Source organism: Microtus oregoni, unplaced genomic scaffold (assembly GCF_018167655.1).
Source record: "Microtus oregoni isolate MIOR12 unplaced genomic scaffold, Mior012 000011F_ref0000422, whole genome shotgun sequence".
Classification (NCBI taxonomy): domain Eukaryota; kingdom Metazoa; phylum Chordata; class Mammalia; order Rodentia; family Cricetidae; genus Microtus; species Microtus oregoni.
The window spans coordinates 48,648,910-48,672,688 of NW_024543070.1; the positions used below are offsets into that span (position 1 = coordinate 48,648,910).

A 23,779-nucleotide genomic window follows, 5' to 3' on the forward strand; every position below is an offset into this window, starting at 1 on the left:
AACATGTTGTAGCTGGCCCTCCTTGTGTTTGTCCTTTTGTGTCCCGTCTCACTTCTGAGGGGTGCCATCGTGTTGATATGCAGTTGTGCTCTTGGGTATGAGTGTCTTTACACTGTCACAAGTGTTAGTGAGGACAGGTTCCAGCAGGTCAGGGTTCAGATTTCAGCCATCCTGGTATGATCCGGCCTGTGAGCATCTACTTTTGTGAAGTGTGATCGTTCATACCTTCTTTTCCATTCTTTTAAAAACACTTATTTTAATTATGTATATGTGCCTGTGAGCGCAGTGTCTGCGGAGGCCAGGAGAGGGTGTCAAATGCCCTGGAGCTAGTTACAGACAGTTGTGAGTCACCTAACGTGGGTGCTGGGAACTGAAGTTGGCTCCTCTGGAAGAGCAGCGAGTGCCCTTCACTGCTGAGCCTTGTCTCTACCTCCCACGTGCCTCATTCTGAACTGTCTGTCTGTCCTAAGGCTTTGTGTAAGTCTGATACCTTCCGTCTGCAAGCCACCTCTGTGGTTCTAGTTGATGAAAGGCATCTTCTCACAGTGATCTTCACAAGGGAGAGGATGCTTGCTTCTCCTTTACGTGTTTTAGGCAAGCAGCTGAGAGAGCCAGGTCTCGCTGCTTTGTTGAGCTGTAAAGTGCTTTAGCCGATGACACATTTCCTATTGACAAGCGTGTGGTCTTCTGCCCTAAATCTCTGCCTCTTTGTAAAAGAGCCTTTCTTCATCTGCCCCTGCCTTGTTTAGGGTTGTTGCTCTCTAAAAGAAATTCAGTAGGGCCCAGACTGTGACAGACCACACAGAGTATGGCTCGGGTTTGAAGGAAAGGGCCAGGTCGGCCAGACATCCCCTTTCTCCTTTCAACTCTGAAATGCTAAAGCAGTGGGTGGGCCTTGTTAAGAAAAGGAGGGACAGGTCAAAATGAACCCAGATGAGAGCCGGATACTAACCAGCGATTCCGCCTGAGATCGGTTACTCTTTTTGTTAATGGTTGGCATGGATGAATACTGGTAGGACTTTGCGAACTCTAGAAGTCGAGTTGGAAAGAGATGGTCTCTGACACTCTGGATCCCACAGTCAATGGGCTGTAGAGCTCAGGCTTTCGGGAGTTTTTTTGGATGCTCCAGGTTAGAACTCTGTAGCCCTTCTCCTTGGGGGAAGATGAGTCCCTGTGCTTTCCAGCATGGCTCCAGCCAATCAGGCCACACTTGGAGCCTTGGGCTATGCAAAGCTCAGTACTCTGAGAAATTGGGAAGCTTCTTGTTCTTCTGTTCTCCATCACAGAAGTGTGTCGGTGACATTGACTTATGTCCCCGGTGCCTTTTAAGGTCATCTGGTTGTCCAGAAAGGCATCCTTTCTTATCTTCCTGGGGTAAAGGAGGACCTAGGGGTTTCGGTGAAACACGATAGACTTCAACAGTTAACAACAAACTGGTCGTCATCTGTCCTCGGCTGTACGAGAAAGCTGAGCAAGTCAGGAAGCTGCATTACCTCCATGTTTTCCTTCAGTTCCTGCCTCCGGGTTCCTGTCTCTGCCCTGACTTCCCTCAGTGATGGATGGTTGGCTGGAAGGGTAGTCCAAATAAACCCTGCCCTCTCCAACTTGGTTTTGATCATTGTTGTATCATGGCAACAGTGATGCAAATGAGTGAGATACTGTGTGGTGAGCCACACCTCGCCCGTGTTCACCTGGGGGAGTTGGGACCGTGGAAGCAGAGAATCAGGGGGTTGCCGATGAGCCCGTCTTGAACTGTTACAGTTTGGTATTTATTTGTCGTTTGCTGGTGACTTATTGGGAGCCTTTCTTTCTGTAGCCAGGGTGTTCTGTCTTTCCATGATCCATTTTAAGTATTGATTACCTTTTCAATGAGATGTCCCTTCATGTTTGACTTGAAAACAGTATTTTCTCAATTTTATGCCTGGTGGCTTCCGCCCACCTATTGCTTCTCTCCCCGTGTAGGTACCGCCTCAAGCATAAACAGCTGTTTTTTTTGGGTAATTTTCCACACTGCTGTTTGAGCATTTTGCAGTAGTGAAGGGCCCCTGGAATGATCGCCCCGCCTGAAGCAGCCATCCGTAGACACAAACACAATGGCAGCGTGAAGATGGGCTGACTGAGAGTTCGGAGCGTAGTAATTGCGGAGTGCAATCTTCTCTCTCTCTCCTCACTAGTGTCTGTCTGGGGACAATCACGGGAACTTTCAGGGGCGGCTGAGGAAAAAAATCTCATCTCATCTCTGGAGTTGGAGATGAGAACAAGAAAATGAACGCAGTTTCTTTCGTCTGTGAGCTAAGTCCTGACAGTTCAACTCAGTCGTCACCGCTGGGGTCTGTGGAGTTGTTCTCTGACTGCAAGGAGGGCGGAGGGACAGCCTCCTTGAGGCTGAAGACCTGTCCCTGGCACTGTCACAGAAATGAGGGCCACTATGACATTTGCCTCAGTTTCTCTCTTACAGGTTAAGAACAGAAAGTCTGAGCCGCAGCGAGGTCTCAGGATATACAGTTAGTCAGGAGACGGGATTCTGTCTGGAAGCTTTGGGGGCAGAAACTATTTATGTGTGGGAGAGTTCAGGCTGTAGAGGAGCCCACAAGAAACCCAAGTCTCTGTCACATTGTGGTGAAGGATAGCACCTGTAGAATAGAATTCAGGCTTTTGGAGGGGGCATTTCTTACCTCTTGACTGCCCTTAATGGTCAGAGCTTAGTCAGCCCATTGCGTGGGATGTGTGTAGCATTGCTTTGCAATGTCTGCTCCCTCCCTTCACACCAGGTTTAATGTTGGTTGTCTGTCTGTTCCCATCTGTGTGAGGCAACCAGCAGTCTAGATGTTAAAGGCAAACTTGCATTCCATGATAGACTGAAGCTGGGTTGCTGGGCTCCTGTCTCTGGTTTCCTCTGCCCATCTTCCCTCCCACTCTGTCCTGGCCCTCATCCCTGTGCCAGGCTCCTGGTGAGACTGCTTCTTCTAGTTCTGCCTCCTGGGAGGCTCACTACTAAAGTCACCACGGGTCCTTAGTGAGAAACAAGAGGAGGAACCGTCCAGGGAGATGAAGCCTTGCTCCTTATGCTTGGTTACTGTGTGAGAGAAGATGGTATCCAGCCCTCTGGGACCGTGAGAGTCTAACCCTGTGGAGACTCCAGGACCCAAAGAGCAAAGTCTATGGCCAAGGCAATATATGGTCCCTAGTACAGCCTATATCATAATCCAAATATAGTTTTAGTTGAACATAGAATTGCCATGTTTAGAATGCTTAGGCCTGTTTTGCAGGCCAAATCCAGCTGAGACCCTGGGTTCAAGGTTTCCATGTTATTAAGGTGAGTGGGGGTGGGAGTGGGGACAGAGCTGTTAAAAGAAGAATGTGAGACAGTTGGGACATAACACAGAAACTTAAAATAGTTGCTCCCTGGCCCTTCCAGGGAAATTCCAGTAGCCCCACCTAGCAAGGGCAGAACTAGATTTCTGTGGTGATCAGCTGGACACAGGGCACTGATAGCAGACGTATAACTTTGCTCAGGGTCTTATTTGCCTGGCCATCTGGGACAAGGGTTTCTATCACCAAGATCAGCCACTAAGACCCATGTGAGCCTAATGTGGAGATCGGTCCCAAGTCCCTAGTGGAGACCCACGGAGTCCTGGGTCTCCTGCCATTTTCCCACTTCTCAGTGAGTACAAAGCTCACAGACGGCCATTCGAGCCTATACCAAGCTCCTCACTCCCACAGGTGTGAGTGGCTCTTGATAACCCTAATAAATAATCACACTTAAGTAGAGTACTGGTGGAACATTTTTCTGAAGGTCTTTAAACTGACTATTTATTTTCTTGGAGAAATATAACCCAAAATGGCTTGGTAATGAATTGCCGCTGTTGTCATGGGACTGGTTCACATGGTAAGGAAGATTTATGCTTCCAGGTAGATGGTGGAGAGCTAAAGAGAAGAAAGGCAGCCCTGATGAGCACAGAAGGTCTGCACGGCTGTGGTCCAGTGTGGCCGTGGTCCTGTGTGGCCGTGGTCCTGTGTGGCTGTGGTCCTATGTGCGTTCACTGCTCACTTACTGTGTCATCCAGTTGTGTCTTCCAGGAATAATTGTTACATAGGAATATGGGGACAGCTGGAAGGCAAGTCACAGTAAATTTGTCTTTACCCCTGACATTGGCTCATCCCCAGGCTTTTCTAGCATGTGTTCATCCATGCTGCTGGTGGCCAGATGGGGCATTGCCCAGGGCAGATCTGGGGCAGCTGCTGGGGGAGGCACCCTCTCAGGACAAGGCTAGATCCTTGTAGACTGCTGTGCCTTCTTCAGGCACCCTCCAGTGCCGGCCTCTGTGGAACCTATCTGATTAGGAACATTCCTCTGAGGTCCTTTCCCTAGGCAACAGCTCTACTCCAGGGCCACACAGAAATCTTGTGTGACAATGAGACGTGGCCAAGTCTGAGCTCTCAGTCTATGCTTTCTCCCCTTTCCCAAGTCACAGAGTTGGTTGCATCTTTGAACCTGCACCCCTTCCCCAAAGAGAAGACAGTGCTCATTGTTCTAGCTGAATGCTGTACCACACGCATGCGGAACCCTGAGGACAGGGGTCCCCTGAAGCCCTCCCCAGCAGACAGCCTCAAAGCAGCTAACGGCATATATGTTTTCTCCCCTTATGCGATCACCACCTCCCAAGGGCCTTCCCTTTTGCTGGCTTTCTCCTGATAGCACTCTGGGGCAAGGCCAACCCAGTATCTGTTACCTTCCTTTTCTCCAAGACAGTTCTCCACTCAGCCTCTGGGCTCCCATCTCAGCCTCGAGGGCTTAGCCCCCTGCTTCTTTGGAGCCATCTCGGTCCTTCCACGCTCTTGCTTCCTCTGAGAAGGACCTGCTTAGGTTCCACCCACAGCTGTTCTGAGTCACTGCTTGAGTCAGAGTTGGGCCCAGCACAGTTCACCCGAAGCTGACAATCTAGACCTTGGTGTGGTTCCAAGAGCTTAGATCTGTCACCAAGAACTCAGCCCTTATCAGTGGTTCCCAATCTTCCTAATGCTGGGGCCCTTTAACATAATTCCTCATGTTGTGATGACCCCCAACTATGATACTTCATAACTATAATTTTACTACTCTTATAAATCATAAATATCTGTCATGCAGGATATCTAATATGTGACCCCACTCAAGGGGGTCACGACCAACAGGTTGACCACTACTGCCTTAAGTCCTTCCTTGGAGTTTTCTAGCCTCCTTCCTCTAAATAATCCACATCTGCTGACTATAGGTAGGTTCTAGAATCTTCTAGAAGGGCCACAGCTCTCCAAGCACAAGTCCATACAAATACACAAGTGATTCTGGTCAAATGGATCTCCAGGAAACAGGGATCCTTCTTATAGGAGCCAGGCTTGAGTGTGGTTGTGCTTGCTTTGTTCCTTTGGTGCAGGCAGTATCTTGGTGTCCAAGCAGAATGTTGTACCACTCCTACACAGGCGCAAGAGAGACTGAGCTAGCAGCCCACACTGTTCTGCAAGCCCCCGAGAGCTGAAGAAAGGCCCTATAATGAATACTTAGAACCTGGAAGCTCTTCTCCAAGCAAAGGATGCTGCTTGTATTATCTCCTTATTACAAGGCATTGCCTCCTTCTTCCTGAGCCTGGCCTCACCTACAGCAGGAGCTCAGGGCCACCAGGAGCTAAGCTGATGTAGCCATTCCCAGCCAGAATGCCTGGAGACAGTTGGATGGACTGCAGTGGCAGCCAACAGATAATCCAAAATCCATCACACACACGTGCGGCTCCGGATCACACACGTTAAGCCGAGTAATGGGATTACTTAAGTGGCACCTTATTTACACTTTCTCACAGGGCATAGGCGGCTGCTTTTCTGAAGCAGCCGTCACCCAGATTTGATTTCTCAAAGATCTCTGGAGCCTCACGGAAGCATCCATCCAGAGGAAGCCAGCAGTATGTTTATAAAACTCCATTATCAGCTCGGAGCAGAGGATAAACAGGGATCAATTAAAACACGACCACCATTTCTGGACCATTCTACATGCTGGGCACCTAGCAGTAGGCATGCTTCCAGGCACCTTGATGGTATTGGCACCCTCATTACTCAGATGAGGAAGCTGAGCACGGAAAGGTGAAGTCACTTATACCACGGCAGCAGAAATAACAGAAGAAGTTGCCACTTAGAAAAACTGTCACTGGAACCTATATATATTCCGATTTCCGGCTGGGAAGCGGAACCCTTGATTTTAGCTCCAAGCTGGGGTAAGAGCTGAGTTTTGTAGAAAGAGAGGTGTGGGAAACGGCCTTCTGAGGCATTGCTGGGCAATGGGGAAGTACGCTGTGTGTTGCTGCCAAACCATTCCAGCAGGCCGCCCTGATGAGATGCCTCTGGTTCCAGCTGTGGTTTGGTGTGCCCCGCTGCTACGCTGGATGAGGTTTCCAGCTCGGTTGCCTTTTTGAATAGAGCCGCAGCGTAGGCTTGTTGTAGATTTGTCATACACCATTAGCAAATGTGTGATTTCTGATATGAGCTCTGAACCTTTCTCCCTCCTGTTTGGGAAGGCATAATGAGGTCTGGGCTGGTAGGAGAGCTGAGGTTCAAACCCAGATTCTTCCATATCCTTCTTTTCTTAATGAGGTAGCAGAAATGCCTGGATAAAAAGAATAAGTGGATGGATGGAGCATTTTGCCACCCTGGAAACAAACTCATGAGAAAAGGCCAGTGTTTTTCTTGGGTTGCCTTGGAATTCTTTTGGCTTTTCTTTGACTTGGTCCAGGGGCCCTCATTCTTGCATGGTGCATGGGTGTGTGTGTGTCACAGTCTCAGCTCCTAATCCACAGGGATCTTAGGTGAAGCTTTGAAGGGAGTGTGGATCTTGGCAAGATAATTTCATTTCTCTGAGTGCGGAGATCCCTTGGAGTATAATGTAAGGGGTGTGTTGCGTCAACTCTGCTAGTCCCAAAGACTTTAAATTAGTGAAACGAGCAGATAACTGTCCATGTTGTCTTCTTTTGACTTTTATGAGACAGGGTTTCTCTGTGTAGCCTTGGTTGTCCTGGAACTTGCTTTTGTAGACCAGGCTAACCTTGAACTCACAGAGATCTGCCTGCTTCTGCCTCCCCCAAGTGCTGGGATTACTGCCTGCTTCTGCCTCCCCAAGTGCTGGGATTACTGCCTGCTTCTGCCTCCCCAAGTGCTGGGATTAAAGGTGTGCACCACTACCTCCCGGCTAGTCTCCATTTTAAAAGCATTTTTTTTTAAAAAAAGATTATCTTTAAAAGCAGAAGCAGGAAGGAACCTCAAACCTCAGTTTTCCCAAACATTGACAGCCACTGTCACCATTTTGAGTTTTCCTTGTGCGTATTTCCCTGTCTTCTCTCATGGCCCGTGAGCACACCGTCAGGTGGTTGAGACCCTAGACCATGTGACTGTGAACTTGACTGTGGAAGACATGCTGTGGCCCATAGGTTCTGGCATGAGTCATGCTGTCCTGGACTCCAGCATGTCAGTGGGCCTGGCCGTCCCATTGGTGAGCATTGGGAAGGTGCGTTACAGGGGGAGAGAAAGGATGTAGTTAGCAATGTTCATGTCCTTGGCTCTCTTCCTTGTGTCTTGGTTTTCTGCTTCTCCCTCCTCCCTCCACCGTTCTACTGCCAGGAGCCGGTAACATGGAGAATGCTTTGCTCTTGAGAGTTCGTCAGGAGTTTATGTCTTCATAGTTCTGGCCATCATGTGGACAAACCAGCGGAGTTACTTCTTAGGGTTCATGAGTTATTTACTAGGTAAGGGACTCGAAGGATCTCAGACATAATAACTTCTTGTGTTCACGCCAGTGCCTTAAAGTGTGAGTGCAAATAGAAAGATCCAAGCGATCGCGGAATTGCTCTGCTTCAGCTTCCATTCTTACGCATGCTCCAGCCCCTGGCAGGGAATAAAATGCTACGACTGTATTTACACAGAGCTTGGGGCATATTTGGTTTCTTATTTGACACATTTAGACTCTGAGACAGCTGAGACTTGGATTGTCAGTTTTCAAATAATAAACGAATAAAAAGGCAAGAAATCATTCGGTGCTTTAATGGCTGAGTGCATTCCCACCCCCCAACACACAAGCAACCCATGGCCTGATAGGTGTGTCTGTTACCACAGAAGTGATCTCACTTGAGGGGTTTGAATTGAAACCATGAAGGGTTTTGGATTGAAAAGATGGGGGCCTGAGAACCCAGGCTGTCCACTTTCCTCTGCCCTGTTCTCTGCAGGCACAGCAGGATCATTTGAAGCCTGGGTGAGGGCAACAAGGCATGCATTGCTGCTCCTGTCTGAGGTTTGGAAGCAGTACCTCCAGGGTCTTGATTTCCATAGTGTGGTCATATGGCGTGTCACTCACTCTTGGGAAGCTGCCCTTTGGAGGGGTAGATACTTCTGCATTTAATGCAGGGCAGGTGCAGCTGGCTGGCAGTGTGCCTCTTGATGGGGAGCAGTGGCCAGGCAGTTGGCTCTCATCATGTTTCATAATGACTCACACATGTTCTTAACAGGTAGTGTGGGGACTCTTGCTATTGGATCAGAAAGGTTGGAGTTTGGGCTTGTTCGCCCTGGGGTGGCAGGTGGTGGGGCTGTGCTCTGCCTTGCACTGGAAGCCCTCATAGTAGTGTCCGTCCTGTGCACTGTTCCTCACCAGCATCTGCAGTAGCTGTGGAGTTCCCTGGTCCTCTGGCAGGAGCAGGCTGCAGGTGCAGAGAACACTGAACAGAATGGGCTAGAGCTTCTGCTGTTACTGCCCCGGGTTCTGCAGTCGCTGGCTTTTTTCTGATCCTCCTGAGCTGAGGACATTCACACCAAAGACTGTGCATGTGGACTTGGGCTGGCTCCATACTGTGTGCAAGCCACCCTCCACTGCACCCCACATAATCTGCATCTGGAATCTTCCTTGATCTTCGAGATCCAGCTGGTTGTGTCTTTCTCAGTAGAAACTGCCCTGCTTCCTGGGGTGTATATACGTGTGCAGCGTGTGTGTGTGTGTGTGTGTGTGTGTGTGTGTGCGCGCGCACATGTGCATGTGTGTGCACACATGTGCATGTGTGTGCTTGTGTGTGTGCATGTGTGCACTCATGTGCATGTGTGATAATAATCAGTGATTTCACCCTTGTGGTTATTACAGCTATCTCTAATGACAATGTTGGTCAGGTACATTTGTAAGGCATTCTTACATTTTTGGTTCTCTCTCCTCTTGGAGCATCACAAGCTTCGTAAACTTACGGGTTAGCTGTTCCTCACATCTGTTTTCTGGTCCAGTGTTAGGGCAGACATACAACATGATCATTGTGCATTTAGAATGAACTTTCCCACCAGTCCCTAGGCTCTCACTGGGCTCCCTAGACTCCATAACAGAGCTGGGTGTGTTTAGAAGGCAGCTGGGCATGGGGCTGCTCCCATGGTGGCTTGTCAGTGCTGTCTGGTGTCCAGCATGGCCAACCATAGCAGCCAGCTGAGGAGAACGGGGTTGCTAGATATTGATGAACTAGCCTAGTGTGTAGATATTGGGGTTACATTCCTACAGGGGAACTTGTGGGTGTTGTATTTTGGTATGAGAAAGATTCTCTTTGAGCTCTCTGGGCTCTGCCTTGTCCACATGACAGAAATACTTCTGCGCTCTGTAGTGGAGTCTGAGTGAGATGCCTCTGATCATGTCCCTGAGTCTCCCGAGCCTATCAGCATCTTTTCTCTGGGTGTTCTAGGGATGGAGAGCTGCTGCACCCCTGATGGGGTTGCCTTGATACTTTTTGGGTGACAGGTTTCTGTGACCCCGGTTTCATTGGCAGCTGTGTGGATTCTGCAAACAACATTGAGTCACCCGCAGCAGATTCTTACCCTCCCCCGCTGAGTCCCGGTTTAGTGCAGGGGTGTTCAGGCTCTACTTCATGGAAACTTGTTGGTAATCATGGAGGAAAAGTATGGGTCAAGAGTGTGAGGCTATCCTTTGGCAGGCTTGTTTACTCTGGCCACCTCATGACAGAAATAACGTCACTGCATGCATTGCATATTTCACAGAAGAAATCACACATCCTGGCTGTGGCACTGGTTTGGAATGGACAGAAGGCCTTGATAGGATCTATTTGGGGGCTTTGTTGACTTTGCTGTATCAGTGCTTCAGTGACAAGGTCTCAGGTCTCAGTGTCATTGGCAGAGTGGCAATAGGAAGCAGGACAGCTTAGGGACCCATTGAAGGGAATCTTCATCGCTATCCCTAGACTGTGGAAGTGGCAGGGCTAACAGAGGGCTGGAAGGAGCTGTAACAGAAAGAATAGGGTGGCAGGTGGACACTTCAGAGACTCTGTGGCTGTGGGTTTCCAGAGGGGAGAGTGTGTCAGAGCATCACAGGTTTTGGGTCAGCGTTTTGATGTCCGCACCACTTTGAGTGGGGCTCCTAGACAGGATGGCAGCTGTCAGCAGCAGCACAGGACTCACAGGTGCAGGACATTTCTCCGACCTCATCTTTCTGGCTCTTGAAGCTGCTCTTTTTGGCCCGAGAGGCCATCATTATGCCCAAGAAGGCTAAACCTGGGTAGGTGAGGTTCAGAAATCTGGGACTTGCTGCCCGCCTTACTGGGGCTGGACTAACAGGTTGCATTGCTATCCCGTCCCTCAAAGACCTCGTGAGGCATAGATTTCTGTTTTCCCACTTTACTGGTAGGAAGCCTCTGATCTGCGTGCTTGTCTCCACAGAGCAGGCATGCCCATGCCCCTCTCCAGTGTCTCCACAGAGCAGGCATGCCCACGCCCCCTCCAGTGTCTCCACTCTTTACATCCCTTATGTGGTGCCGCTGAAGGAGGCTGCATTCTGTCAAGAACATGATCTTCAAGTCAAGTGAACACTAAGTTCAGGTTTCTCCTTCCCACTAGCTATGCGACCTCCTTCTAACAGCAGTGCCTGTACCTGTGGTGTGCGGCTGTTTATTGTACTGTCTCAGACAGTTATCGTAAGGGTCAAATAAAACAGTGTCTGGCCAGGTCAGCACTGGGCCACTCAGACTTGATGGCCCTTACCTGAGTCAGCAGGATCACTATTAGTTTCCGCCTTAAATTTTTATTTGAACTTTTGCTGTAGGCTTCATTTTGGTCCAAGCCTTGACCCTTCTCCCACTTGGACCTTTCTTTTGCTGTGACAACATAAAGAAGCATAACATACAGCAATGTAAAGAAGAGAGGATTTATGTATTTTTGTTTATGGTTCCAGAAGAGAGAATCCATCCTGGTGGGGAAACTGGATGAGAACATTTCATCTGCTTGCAGGAGAGATAGTTAGATAGACAGACAGACAGGCAGATGATAGATAGATAGATAGATAGATAGATAGATAGATAGATAGATGATATATAGAATACAGAGAGATAGAGATAATAGAGATAGAATGAGATGATAGAGACAGAGATAGACATATACAGAGATAGAATAGAGATAGATATATTGGTGATAGAGATGTAGAGTTAGAGAAAGCTAGAGATAGAGGTGATAGAGAATAAAGACATATATACAGGAGGAGCTAGGAAGTGGGGCCAGTCTATAATCCCTCAAACTCTCCACACCCACCACCCCAGTGACATAGTTCCTCTGTTGAGGCTGAAGTTCCTAAAGGTCTCATACTCTTCCTAAATGGAGCCATCAACTAAAGATCAAGTGTTCAAATATACGGGGAACATGTCTCATTCAACACACACCAGATTTCGACTTCCACAGGCAGTAAAGTCCGCTTGTTCCTGATGATTTGGGGATGCTGGCCATGAGGTAAGGATGCCACGGAGCACCCCAGTGCTGCACATCTTGACCCGTCCTCCCAAGTCCTCCCTGTGTCATTATTCTGCTTCCCGGGTCCCTTTGTTGGTCCCAGTTGGAGTCACCAAAGGGAGGCGCCTATTTCATTATCCTCCACTCCAGCCCCGTAGCCCATGGTCTTGAATCTAAGCAGAAACATGGGGCAGCTGCAGCATCCAGGGAATCAGGCAGAGGTGGGGTCATCGTCTACTCATTCCGGCTCTCTTGATCCTTAGGTGTCTTAAACACAAGCGCCATGCTGGCAGTAAGGTCTCACAGTGAAGCCACCCCGGGGCTCAGCCCCAGGGACTGGCCTCTGTGGAACCACAGAAGAGCAGCCGATGCTGCATTGTGGGCTGTAGATCGGTCAGGTGCCACAGAGCTAGGAAGAGTGTGGGTTTCCAAGGCTAGCAGCAAGTCGGTCAGGTACCCATGGGCTTCTGGGACAAGCAGCATTGCAGTGAGCTGGATGGAGTGAGGGAAGGTAACCTAGGGACGGCGGGGAGTATGTTTTCAGGTGGCGAGTGGACAGCACGGGCAGCGTTTTGGAAGTTAAGCAGATTTTGTCCTGTTTCAGTAAAAGATAAAACCAAAGCATTCACTCCTGCCTGGAAGGAAGCCTACGGGCTGGAGTGTGACTGTAGTGAGCTAGCGGGGGCCTGCAGGGACCGGGCCCTAGGGGCTCTGTTAGCAGGGCTAGCCACTCTGGGTTTTACTCTTTAGATGGTTACTGTTGGAGCCTGTGGAGAAGAGCTGGCAGTGCTTGTGGGAGGCAGGGAGGCCCTAGAAGCTGGGCAGAGGACCTCCAGTGTTCTGTGGCTGGTATGTGTGCCATCTGTGGTGGCCCTGACTTTCCCTCTGTTACCTTTGCTCTGATTGAATTAGTGTTTGGCCTATTTCCTTTGTCCTATTGAGGGCTAAATTATAACCATCGAGGATGCTCTTTAAAAAAATCCCATGCTGGGTGACGTCATGATAAACTTGGTCCCCTAGTCAGCCTCTCCAGGGTAGGATAGAAATCGGCTTGAATGAGTATTCTGCATCATGTGCATGTAGTACTAGCAGTGGCCAGAAGAGGGCATTGGCTTCTCCTGGAACTGGAGTTGTAGGCTATGAGCTGTTCATGTGGGAGCTGGGAACCAAACTTAGGTCCTTTGCAAGAGCAGCAAGTGCTCCTGAATGCCAAGCCACCCCTCCAGTGGAAGCATGTTCCTAGAGGCCTGGTAGTCAGGAGTGGGGAGCTATCAGGAATCTGTGATACCCGGACAAGACTGAGTCTCGAGCCAGTTAGCCTTTGTGCTTTCTGGGGTGTGATGTTTTCATGCTCCAAGACAGCAAGGGCTTTGTTTGGTGTGTCGGTGGCACAGGGACTTTCAGGGACCCTTCATCTGCATTCAGTATGCGAATCACTGACTACATAGGAATTTTGCCCATCGCAGCCTGGTCTCTGTGTTAGGAGACAGTAAATCATAATTGAAACATCTTAGGGTGTGTATGCTGTGAAGTAGAGAGCAGTCCAGCGTCATAATTCTGTCTCTTTCTGCTAGACAGCTCTGTTCTCTAGATGAGGGTCACTGGACCTTAGAGGGGGGGCGTGATCTTTAGAGGTAGACCCGCAACTCATGTTTCCAGGTCACACTGAATTGTTTTCTTCATGCTGGAGACTAGTAAAAGAGCCCACATTGAAAATATTTTGTCATTATTTTCCATTATAATTGGTCTCCATTCCGTCAAGTCTAGCGAGAAGTCACATCATAGAAATTTTAAACAAGCCATTTCCATAGGCCCTGCTGGTCCCTACATCCCTGGGGTAGCTCACTGATGTAAAGTTCTAGAAGCAGGCATGAGAGCATTTGCCTGTGGCTTGTTATTTCTGGATGCCCGCCATGCTGGGTACGGTGATCATGGTAAGGCTCTAAGAGCATCTTCAAGGTAGGTACCAGTGATCTCATTTCATGGAGAAGGAACATGACTCAGAGAGGCCAGCATATGTTACAAGGCCACTCAGCTAAGACTTGCTGGAGCAGGAACTCAAACCCACACCCGGTTCAAAGCCTGCCCTAGCTCCTGCTACCTTTGAGTACATGGTACTGATTTCTCTCTTCCCTGGATATTGACAAGACTGCCTTTCATTAGCTCAGACAACCTGGCAGCCTTGCTGGGGAGGACAAGGTTCTGGGTGGCATTGGTCTTGCCCTGTGGTTCAATTTGAGTGTATACCAAGGACCCTTTTCATCATTTGCATCAGCAGAATGTAGCACGAATTCTAATTGGTCTTACTAATAAAGACCTGGAGTCAGATATTAGGGGGTGAAAGCTGAAAGATCAGAGAAGCAGAGAAGACAGTCACTACTTCTTACCCCTATGAAATGCTGGGATCGAATGGGGTATCCTGTCTCTACAATCCTCAGACTGAATGCCCTCAGTTCCTCTCTCCTCCTGCCTTATATTCCTCTCTCCACCCAGCCATATTCCTTCCTGTCTGCACCTTCCTAGTGTCGGAATTAAAGACATGTGATTCCTAAATACTGGGATTAAAGGTGTAAGCCATCACCACCTGGTTCTGTTTCTCTTTTAGACTGGAGCAATCTTGTGTAACCAGGGTGGCCTTGACCTCACAGAGGTCTGTCTGCCTCTGCTGGGATTAAAGGTGTGTGCCACCAACTGCCTGGCCTCTATGGCTAACTAGTGGTTTAGTTCTGTACTCTGATCTTCAGGCAAGCTTTATTTGTTAGATTACAAACAAGATATCACCACAGCAGAAGAACATAAGAACGGATATAGAACACAGTTGGGAGAAGGAAGAACACACACACTTCCCTTTTCTGTTTGGGCAAATAATACCTTGGCACCCCAGTCTGAATGGCTCAATAGAGACATTCAGTCCCTGAGAAGGGAGAGCTCATTAAGGCAGTGGCAACTCTAATTGGCAGGGAAGCAGGGGTGGGGAGGTGGGGGAGTGTGGGAGGAAGATGAGTCAATCCTACTCACCTCATGTATTTCCCAAGGTCCATGACCCTATGTTTGAAGTCCCCTCCAGCAGTGCTGGAGCTTCAGGGCAAATGATGCCTTTTTGGAAATTCAGAAGCTCTGTTGTTCTTGGCCTTTGTTGTTGTCTTGGGATGTTTATTGATTGGGCTGCTGTTGCAGGCAATGAGTCATTTGACATTCCTGCAGATGGGAACAGTGGGTGAGTGTCTGGGTTTCATCAGAGTTCTGCTAATTCTCCTGCAGTGTGCACAGATAACTGAGACATGCCCCCACCTCCCAGTCATTACCTTTTTACCTAAGCCTTTCCCCGTGGGCTCTGTGGGTGATGGACCTTAGCAAAGGTGTGATGGTAGGCGGCTTAAAATAACTGGCTATGACCTTTATAGTGTTTTGAAATTTTGATGCATTTATCAAAAATGTGTACATTCCTTCTCATTGTTTGATGTGATTCTTTTATTTTTTCCCATTCATTATGCTTTCGGACTCAGGAAGTTGAGGTAGGTTTTGCTTTCAAACGTATGTAGACATAGTATCAAAATAGTTGCAAAATAAAATGTAAATTGTATCTCAGATCTTTAATCTCATGTTAAATATTTGCTTGTATTCAGCCAACCAGGAATATAGACGCTTGTTTCTCATGGGTATATGTGAGGGATGTAATTTATCAAATGTATATAAACAGTCCATTGACTGTGTTATTTTTTCTCATTAGTTACACTACAAGTACGATTGTCAGTTATTATCTGTATTTTACTGGTGGGTTATTTATTGAAAGAGCGGAGAAACCCACATTGTTATTTTCTAAATCATTCTGTCTAAAGCCTGCAGGACTTTACACCAAATGTCAGACCAATTTATCAAAGAATAGCTCTATTCAGGGTGAAAGTGATTTAGAGTTTGTATACAAACATCCACCCACCTGTGTCTACACATACCTAATAGTTATGGGAATTTCTCAGGGGCTGCAGTGCTCTTAAAGCTAGATCGGCCGTCTTATATATGAAGCGATTTATCAAGACTTTATCATGTGCTGTTGAGTGATGCCCCAGGGAATAGGCAGGTAAGACTACCCCAGCTCAGACGTCACCTATGCCCAGGCATGTGTGTATGTGTTGTAGGGGCAGAGCCTACATGCACACTGAAATGTGGTCCAGCACACAGCTCCTGTCCCTGGTCAACCCAAGCCCCATGAGTGATGTTTAAGATGGTTCAATTCTCCATCCAATCTAGACTGGGTGATCAGTTGACCATCTCATTCAGGGTCCCCATGGGGACTATTCCTTGGTGCTGGTAGGGGCAGGCTTGGCAGAGGATAGATACACCAAGAGCATGTTGCTGGTTTAAAGATGTAACAGAACACAGCTCAGGGGTGAGGTGGCTGCATGGGGGGCTATATCATTTCCCAGCAGAGGAGTGACTTTGTATCATATAGTGGGTTGACTAGCAGGCATTATCCCTGTGCATAGGGAAGTGTCCAGTTGCACAATAGACAGCCTTACAAAAGCCTGGTCTAGAACTTACTTCTATTAGCCAGTTTAGAGAAACCTCTAACCCCAACAACCTACCTCCTTGCTACTCTACCCAGTCAATTGGCGTGAAAGGGGGGTGACCTGGTTTGTGTTGAGTCACCTTCAGAACATCTGACTCCCGTCCTTCATGGGTCTTTTCACGGGTGTGTGCTCAGCAAAGCCAGCCTCCCTCTGAGAAGCTAGTAACTCAGAAATGCTATGTTCCTAGGACAGAGAGACACCTTTGTCTGTTGATTGACAGTGGCCCTGCAGAAGACCCTGCACGGACTGTTTTGCCCTCTCTGTACCTTGCTTCCTCTGCTCACGGCTTCCTGGTTCACCCCTGGTCCAGATAAATGAGGCCCTCATTTACGTTCCAGGCTGGTAATTTGTATTGTCTCAGGTGATCTTCAGATGGATCTGCAGGGTTCAAACAGTTTAGCTAAAATATGTATGAGGGAGAAATTATCTGTTTCATGTGCACTCAGTGTCTTTGATCTGTGGCATCTGAAGCTGTTGTCTGTAATAAATTACCCCTCATCTTCATCTCCAGAGCCACGGCACTTGGGTGCTTTTGATTGACTCTGCCCCCAGCTTTTCCTTGGAGTTGGCTTTAACAGTCTTTGTAGCTGAAATGGGAAATCCCTGGAGAATATTGGGGCTAAATTGCATCAGCCATTTTGGGGCTGTACTACAAGGGAAGAGAAATCATGTTCAATTGTGCTATAGGACACACCCATCCACGGTGAGGGGACTCGATTGCTCAGAGTCTGCAGAAGTTCGGCGTCATTTCATATTAGGCCGACTGCAGGACTTCTTTAGCAGATTCGCAGGAGAATGGCAAGGCTCTTGTCCCATGTAAACATCTGTACAGGACTGGCTTCAGGGCCCCAAGAACCCCAAATCTGTGAATGTCCACATCTCCGAAATAAACTGCACAGTGTTTGCCTAGAACCTGCTCACGTCCCCTCCACCACCTACTTTACGTCACCCCTGGATGTAAATGCTTTGCAATAGACCAAACAGTTTGGGGAATAATTGTAAGAAAGTTGATGGTGTTCAGTGCAAATGCAGGTGTTTCTCAAAGACTTTTGATACCTGGTTGACTCTGTCGAAGTGGCTCCTAAGATATAGAGAGCTGACTGTACTTATGGGTATCGTCATATACATTATGACTTGTGAATACACACACATTTGTCATTAGATTTTATGATATGTACCATGGGAATGAATATAAATACACACATGCATGCGCTTATAAACAACTTTATATATATTTGTGTAAGTGTGTGTGCATAGGTGTGGATTCATTTGTGTGTATGTATATGTACAGACTTTCTTTTTACAGGTGCTGACCAGAACAGAATATCTCTAACACAGTTAAAAATTCAGTTAATTCCTTTGCAGCAGCTGTCACCAGCCATTCATGTTATGGTGCCCAGTGCTGTGTTTCTGGGGATATTTAGCTAATGAGGTGAATGTTTAAATGTGATTTTTGTCTCTGTTGATATGATAGCATGGTGCTATAGTACTACCAGGTCTCTGGTTCTTCGTCTGCTCTGAGCACCAGCTGTCCTTTCCTTCCTCCATCTTAGACATAAAACAACCGATTTGCTCTCTGACGGCCAGGCTGGCTTTTCAGTGTGTATACTGCCCTGAAACACTTCACGATGTCAGTCATCAGTCAGTTTATTCATGCTTGAGCCTCTGCTTAGACTGGTGGGTTCTTGGAGATTCCTAAGTAATGAGAGTTGGGTAGGTCCCTTATGGAATACCACGGAAAAATAGAATTTGCCTTTCATCCTAAGAATTGCTTAACTCCAGCTCAAGGCTGTGTCCCTCCCTGTTCAGAAGCCAACTCTCTTAGACCCTGCAGGGTAGACCACTAACTACGGACCCACACGGCCATTCTTGTTGCTCAGTGTGCACGATAAATTAATGAGAGTTATTGAATTTAATAAATGACTGTATTTCAACGTTTACTTTTCCAGTTAGGCTTATGTCTGAAAATTAACCTGTTTCTGGGTCCTTGCAAGTTCCTTTAAAGAATTCTATCATTAGGTGACCACATTTCTAGTCAAAAGGCCAAATCAGACAGACTAACCTGGCAAGTGCCCATTCATCCAACAGCCTCAACCCTGTCTGAATTTGAATAGGTATCAACTTTCCTGGGCTAGAACAATGGTCAGAGACAAGGTTCTCATGGTCCAGGTCTCAGCTGGCATTGCAACTGGCCTCTGAAGTCCTGGGAGCAGGGATGGGCTGTCACACAGTGCAGCACTGGGGTGGCGTGGGACCAGGCACCCTGCTGCCAGATGAGTCTGCTACAAATGACGCAGCCCCTGCATTTTCATTAAGACAGAAGATAAAAGTCTGGCTTGCTCAAAGTGTCTTGAGCCTCAGGGGAGAGACCAGCCCTGGTATTGGTGGAGTGACAGTTTGGGACCATAGCTAGCTGTCCTTAAGTTTCTTAAGGATGCCAATGGTTAGTTAGGTGGAACTTGAGGATGAGCAGATTCCCAGGTGATGTCTCTAAGTGGCTTTCTTCACCCCTGGCTTTTTGTTACCTTGGAGATCTCAACTTTTCTCGTAGAGTGAGCCAACTGACGCAGCTGAGCAGTGTGGGCATCTCTGAGGGCACCTGTGCATGTTAGAATAGTGATCCCTCATGCCCTGACACATCATACTCTGACCCTGGCAGAAGACCCTCTCCCCGCTGCCCCGTGCCCATTTCCCTGATGAGCTTTGTTACATCGCGTACTTCACAGTGCTCATGACCTTGGCCTCTGGTGGAGGGTTTTCCACCAGCTACACTGAAATTCACAATAGCCCAAGCTTTGTGAGCTCCCAACTCCTTTGCCTGTGTTTTGGTGATCTTCTTTCCTCTAGAAGAGAGAAAGCAATCAGACGCAGGGCGTAGTTCCCCATCCCACTTGGCCTGCCTGGGTGAGAGGCCATTTGAAGGATTTATTTTCCATCATGAGTTTTCATTCAAGGTGTGCTTATACATTTGCAGTGATTAGGTAGTATTATTACATTTGCAGCGGATTTTAAATATCCCAAGGCAGATACCAGCTTTTAGAGGCTTTATATTTAAAACCATGCTTTTCCTCCTGAAAAAAAAACTGTGAAAACAGCAATTAGAGTTAACCTGCAAAGCGACAAGGTCCATAAGAATGCTTCACATCCCAGCCGGGTCCTCAAGCGTACTGAATCATTAGGGAGTATTCTCTTCTCGGGACCTGCTTAAGCCTTTCTTGGACATCAAAGAGAATGTAACGTGTGAAGTTAAAGCAAGGAAACTTACCTTAGGCTCCAGCCCTTCCCTTGGACACACATCCTCTGCTTTCAGAGCTCCCATGGATTAGGAGAGCACAGCCAAGTGAAAAGATTTCCGAAGAGCCTCAGTGCCCTTGAACTTGCTGACGTCCCCTTTGCATGAGAAGGGGGCATTGGTGGGCAGCCTGGACAGTTTGTTATCTTTGTCCTCTGGTGATGAGACCATTCCTTTTGGGGTGTCTCTTGCCTTGCTCTTGTGAACAAAAGATTCTTCTGGTAACAGGATTGTCTAAGGCAAAGAGGGTATTGAGCATCACACAGAAACATCCCTTTACCCAAGACCACTTAGCACTGGCTCATCAGCTTTTAGATAGCACAGTGCCCCGAATTTGGATTGCATTTAAAATAATAAGTGTGTGTGGGGGGGTGGATGTTGCAGGTAGATTATTCTAGACTTTCTCAATAATTGCTCATGGGATAGATCTCAAGTCACATGATTATGACAGTCATGTCGTAAAATTAAAACTGGAGCAAAGTGGACCAGCTCCTTAAAGTTAAAAAGTGGTTAGTGCTGAGTCTCCGGGATCCAGGGGAGGCTGTTTGTGTTTGTTCACACCCTGTAAAATGGAATCACTAGCCATGGAGCATTATGTTCTGATTTAACTCTAAATCCAGTTTCCTAAAATTTTTGTGGGCTTGAGTGGCCTCAACAAGAATCTCGTATTAAGCCAGGTAACTGATTGAGGAGGAGACCAATGACATCCACGGGAGATCGTGTGGGAGCTGAGCTGCATCATAGGACAGTGAGGGCAAAATTAAACTAATCGTGCACTTTGATGTAAATTAACTTCTCCAGAAGGGAAGTTGAGGGCTTGTTTCAGACAGCCATTTGGAGGTATCTGTGATGGGTGGAGTACCTACCCCAAACCACACAGCTAACAGACTATCAGCTGGAAAGGGCAAATGCCCTAGAGGTGATGTGGTGTGAGACTGAACAGTCTAGCCTTGCTGGTTTGCAAACTGTGGGTGTTCTGGGCAGGGTGAGGCCAAGGATGATTGTTTAGAAGGGAGAGGGTTGCTAGAAGTGAGGAGAGGTTAACAGAACCCTGAAGAACTGAGTGATGTAGTTTCTTGCAGTTTCAAAGTAATGAAGAACCCACCTTGCCAGGTGCTTGATGCAGACTGCACGCAAGAGTGACGTGGCTGTGGTTGGAGCTGAATGGACTCCATGCCCAAAACTAAAGACTTTACGCTAAGCACCCCGGGGGTGTTCTAACGTTTGAATGGTCCTCTGGTTTTAGGCTCTGTAAGTGTTGAGGAACTGGAAATGTACACCTCAAGTTATATGTCTCCATGTAAAAGAAATGCTGACAGTTAAATTATCAGCTGTTACAAATACAGGGGCTTAATCGTAAGTGAGAGCCGCCCAGGCATCACCTACAGTACAGCTGATAGCAGATACACCTCACACGTAGGAGATGGCTGGGCGGATATGTCAAACCAACACGAGCAGAGCTGTTTCCATGCCAGGCTGAGATGTTTCTATAGCTCCCTGTGTTTAGTATGTACAATTTGAAAGGCGAGAATTGGAGAAGTAAATTGACATTTTTTAATTGCATTCTCATGCTTTTTGGGGGGAAGATTTGTGAGCGGTGAGGGTTCTCCTTTGTGTTTTGGGAAGCTGGACGAGGCAGTTTTTCTGCAGGGAAAGGCCTCTGATGTCTGACCTTCATTTCTACCTTTCTTTCCTAGGATGACTATTTCAGAAACTGGAATCCCAACAAGCCCTTCGACCAAGGTAAAGGATGCATCATGGGAAATACCAACACATTCTCTCTTCCTTGCATGCAGAGTTGAGTCTCTCTCTCTCTCTCTCTCTCTCTCTCTCTCTCTCTCTCTCAGAAGCTACCTTGCTTTCTTATTTTATTGACTTTGGATCCTGAACTAAGTGGGGGTGGTAGAAATTTTTTTATCCACTTGGGTATTTGTCAGAGGTTATTTGTAGACACATTTACACAATTTTTAAAACTTGAGTCAGCTAGTGAAATTATTGATTGATTTTGTTTAAAAAAATAGCAGAGTGATTATCAAGCTTGTGAATCGTGGGGCTGGCTATACCCTGACGTTTTACTCATAGAATGTAATATGCTGAAAGATGTTCCCCCATTGAATGAGGGAAAAAAGAAAAATTCTGGGAGATTTTGGATACTTGAAATTGTTTGTTAAATGCGCCCCTGTATGGTTTTTATTTAAAAGACAATTTATGTATTGTATGTATATTCCTGTGTACACAGATATATACATGTGTGAGGGTCAGAGACAACTTTCAGAATTTGGACTCCCCCTTCCCCCATGTGGGATTCAGTATCACAGTTCACTGGGCATGGTGGGAAGTGACTTACCCCCTGAGCCATCTGACCAAACTTCATGGTGTCTAGTGAGAAGCTTTTGCTATGTCCACTCACAGACAGGCTGTTGTCCTTGAGTCCTTCCCATCTGTCCCAGCAGATGTGGAACTGTTTCCATGGGGGCAGATAGAAGTCACTATGTCCTTGTGTGACACAGTGAGGGCTGTCCTATTCCTGCTGTCCCTTGAGTGGCAGCTTTCAGCACTGACATCACTGCTGAAATGATGCTAAATTGTGCTGTGGATATATGTGTGCCATTAAGCCTGAAACTCAGAGGCGATACCATCTACCATGCATGTTTCCCAGTGCTCATGATTCTGAGTATTGGCTTCTGTCAGTCACTTGCCCTGGACGCCGCTTTTTCTCATCAGGAGAACCGACGTTCAGGTTTTCATGTGTGTTTATCCCAAACCTTAAAGCAATGCATGATTTTGTTTATGCAGTCCCACATGCCTTTATCCATCCATTCATGTGCCTACCCTGGAAAATTTATGGTGCTCTCGCTGTCTGCACAAATGCAAAGCCAAAAATCCAAACAGAGAGCAAATGAAGCATGGTTAGTGCCCACCTGAGATGTGAGGAGAGAGCATGGTCATGATTTCCATGGGATGTGTTAATGACCGCAATGCAGGAGTGTGCAGGGAAGAGTGTCTGGCTGTGTAGAGGACTGTGCAGGGGGATTGTGGGTCTGTATATTTGAGGGAAGGAGGAAGGGTGTGTGCAGAGACCTTTCCTTTGGAGGCTTTGCCTGGGATGCACTCAATCACCCCAACAATTCACAGTAGCATATATAGAGGTATTAGTCATTTATGCTAAGCATTTCCTTAACTCAAGTGTTCTTAGAAGACTAAACCTTCACTTATGAAGAATACTCGTGATGCAGAGTGGCACATCCCCGGCTTGTGTATTATGGGTGAGTCTGTCCAAAGACATCTGCTTCAGGCTCTTGGTTGTGACAACGGCTCAGCTGTGGGGTACCCTGAGCTGCTGCTTCATGCTGAGATGCATACATACTCCTCCTAGGATCCCTGTAACCACCAGGCTAACTTCCTTCCAGGGCATTCAGACAAATGAATATTCCATGAAGGGAGGACACACGAGAGAAGGGACTGTATGAAGGCAAGTGCTGTTTGCCATCTGGATATATAAATGATTGCTCCCCTTGTTCTGATGGTCACACAGGGATTTTTGAGTCCCAAGGAAAACATAGCATTTAAGCCCACTTAGGAGAAAAATCCTGACAAGGGTTTTGCCACTGTTCTGAGTGGAGCCCTGCTCTGCTTGGAAACTTAGGTCTGCTGATGCTTAGATCTCTCCAAATCTCATGATGTTTAAGCGTACAGCGGAGAGTCCTTCCTGGTCCCTCTGTGTGACTGCTGTGGTCATGTAGAGACACAGCCGTGGGAGAGCAGCGAGCAGAGGGTAGCCTTCGCTTACAGTATTAGCTCCAGCAGATGTCGTTAAGTACACTGTGTGCAGCTTAGTAGAGATGGGTGGTTACTGGTGGCGCTGACACACACGGTGAAATAAAAGCCACAGGCAGAGATGACGTCGGGCATCTCATCCTTGGGAAAGCAGGGGAATCACTGAACTCCGGAGGACTTGTCAGCAACACGAAGTCATTTCCATTCTGTCCTGATTTGCTCTCTGATACTGTGATCAAACATCACATGATCAAAATCAACTTGGGGAGGAAAGGGTTTATTTGGCTTACACTTCCACATCACTGTTCATTACTGAAGGAAGCCAGGACAAGGACACAAGCAGGAACCTGGAGGCAGGAACTGACAGAAACCATGGAGG

The 23,779-nt window shown here is 47.5% G+C and overlaps 1 protein-coding gene across 2 annotated transcripts in view; it reads left to right on the forward strand.

Moving 5' to 3' along the window:
* The window catches only part of Spock1 (SPARC (osteonectin), cwcv and kazal like domains proteoglycan 1), a 458,837-nt gene that overhangs the window by 180,983 nt on the left and 254,075 nt on the right, over positions 1–23,779 (forward strand). The window contains exons 3-4 of one of the 2 annotated variants that reach the window (XM_041660006.1): positions 15,270–15,278; positions 21,321–21,366. In XM_041660006.1, coding sequence (XP_041515940.1) covers positions 15,270–15,278; positions 21,321–21,366 — 55 coding nt within the window. The remainder of the gene's footprint in view (positions 1–15,269; positions 15,279–21,320; positions 21,367–23,779) is intronic. The other variant, XM_041660008.1, reaches the window with a different exon arrangement.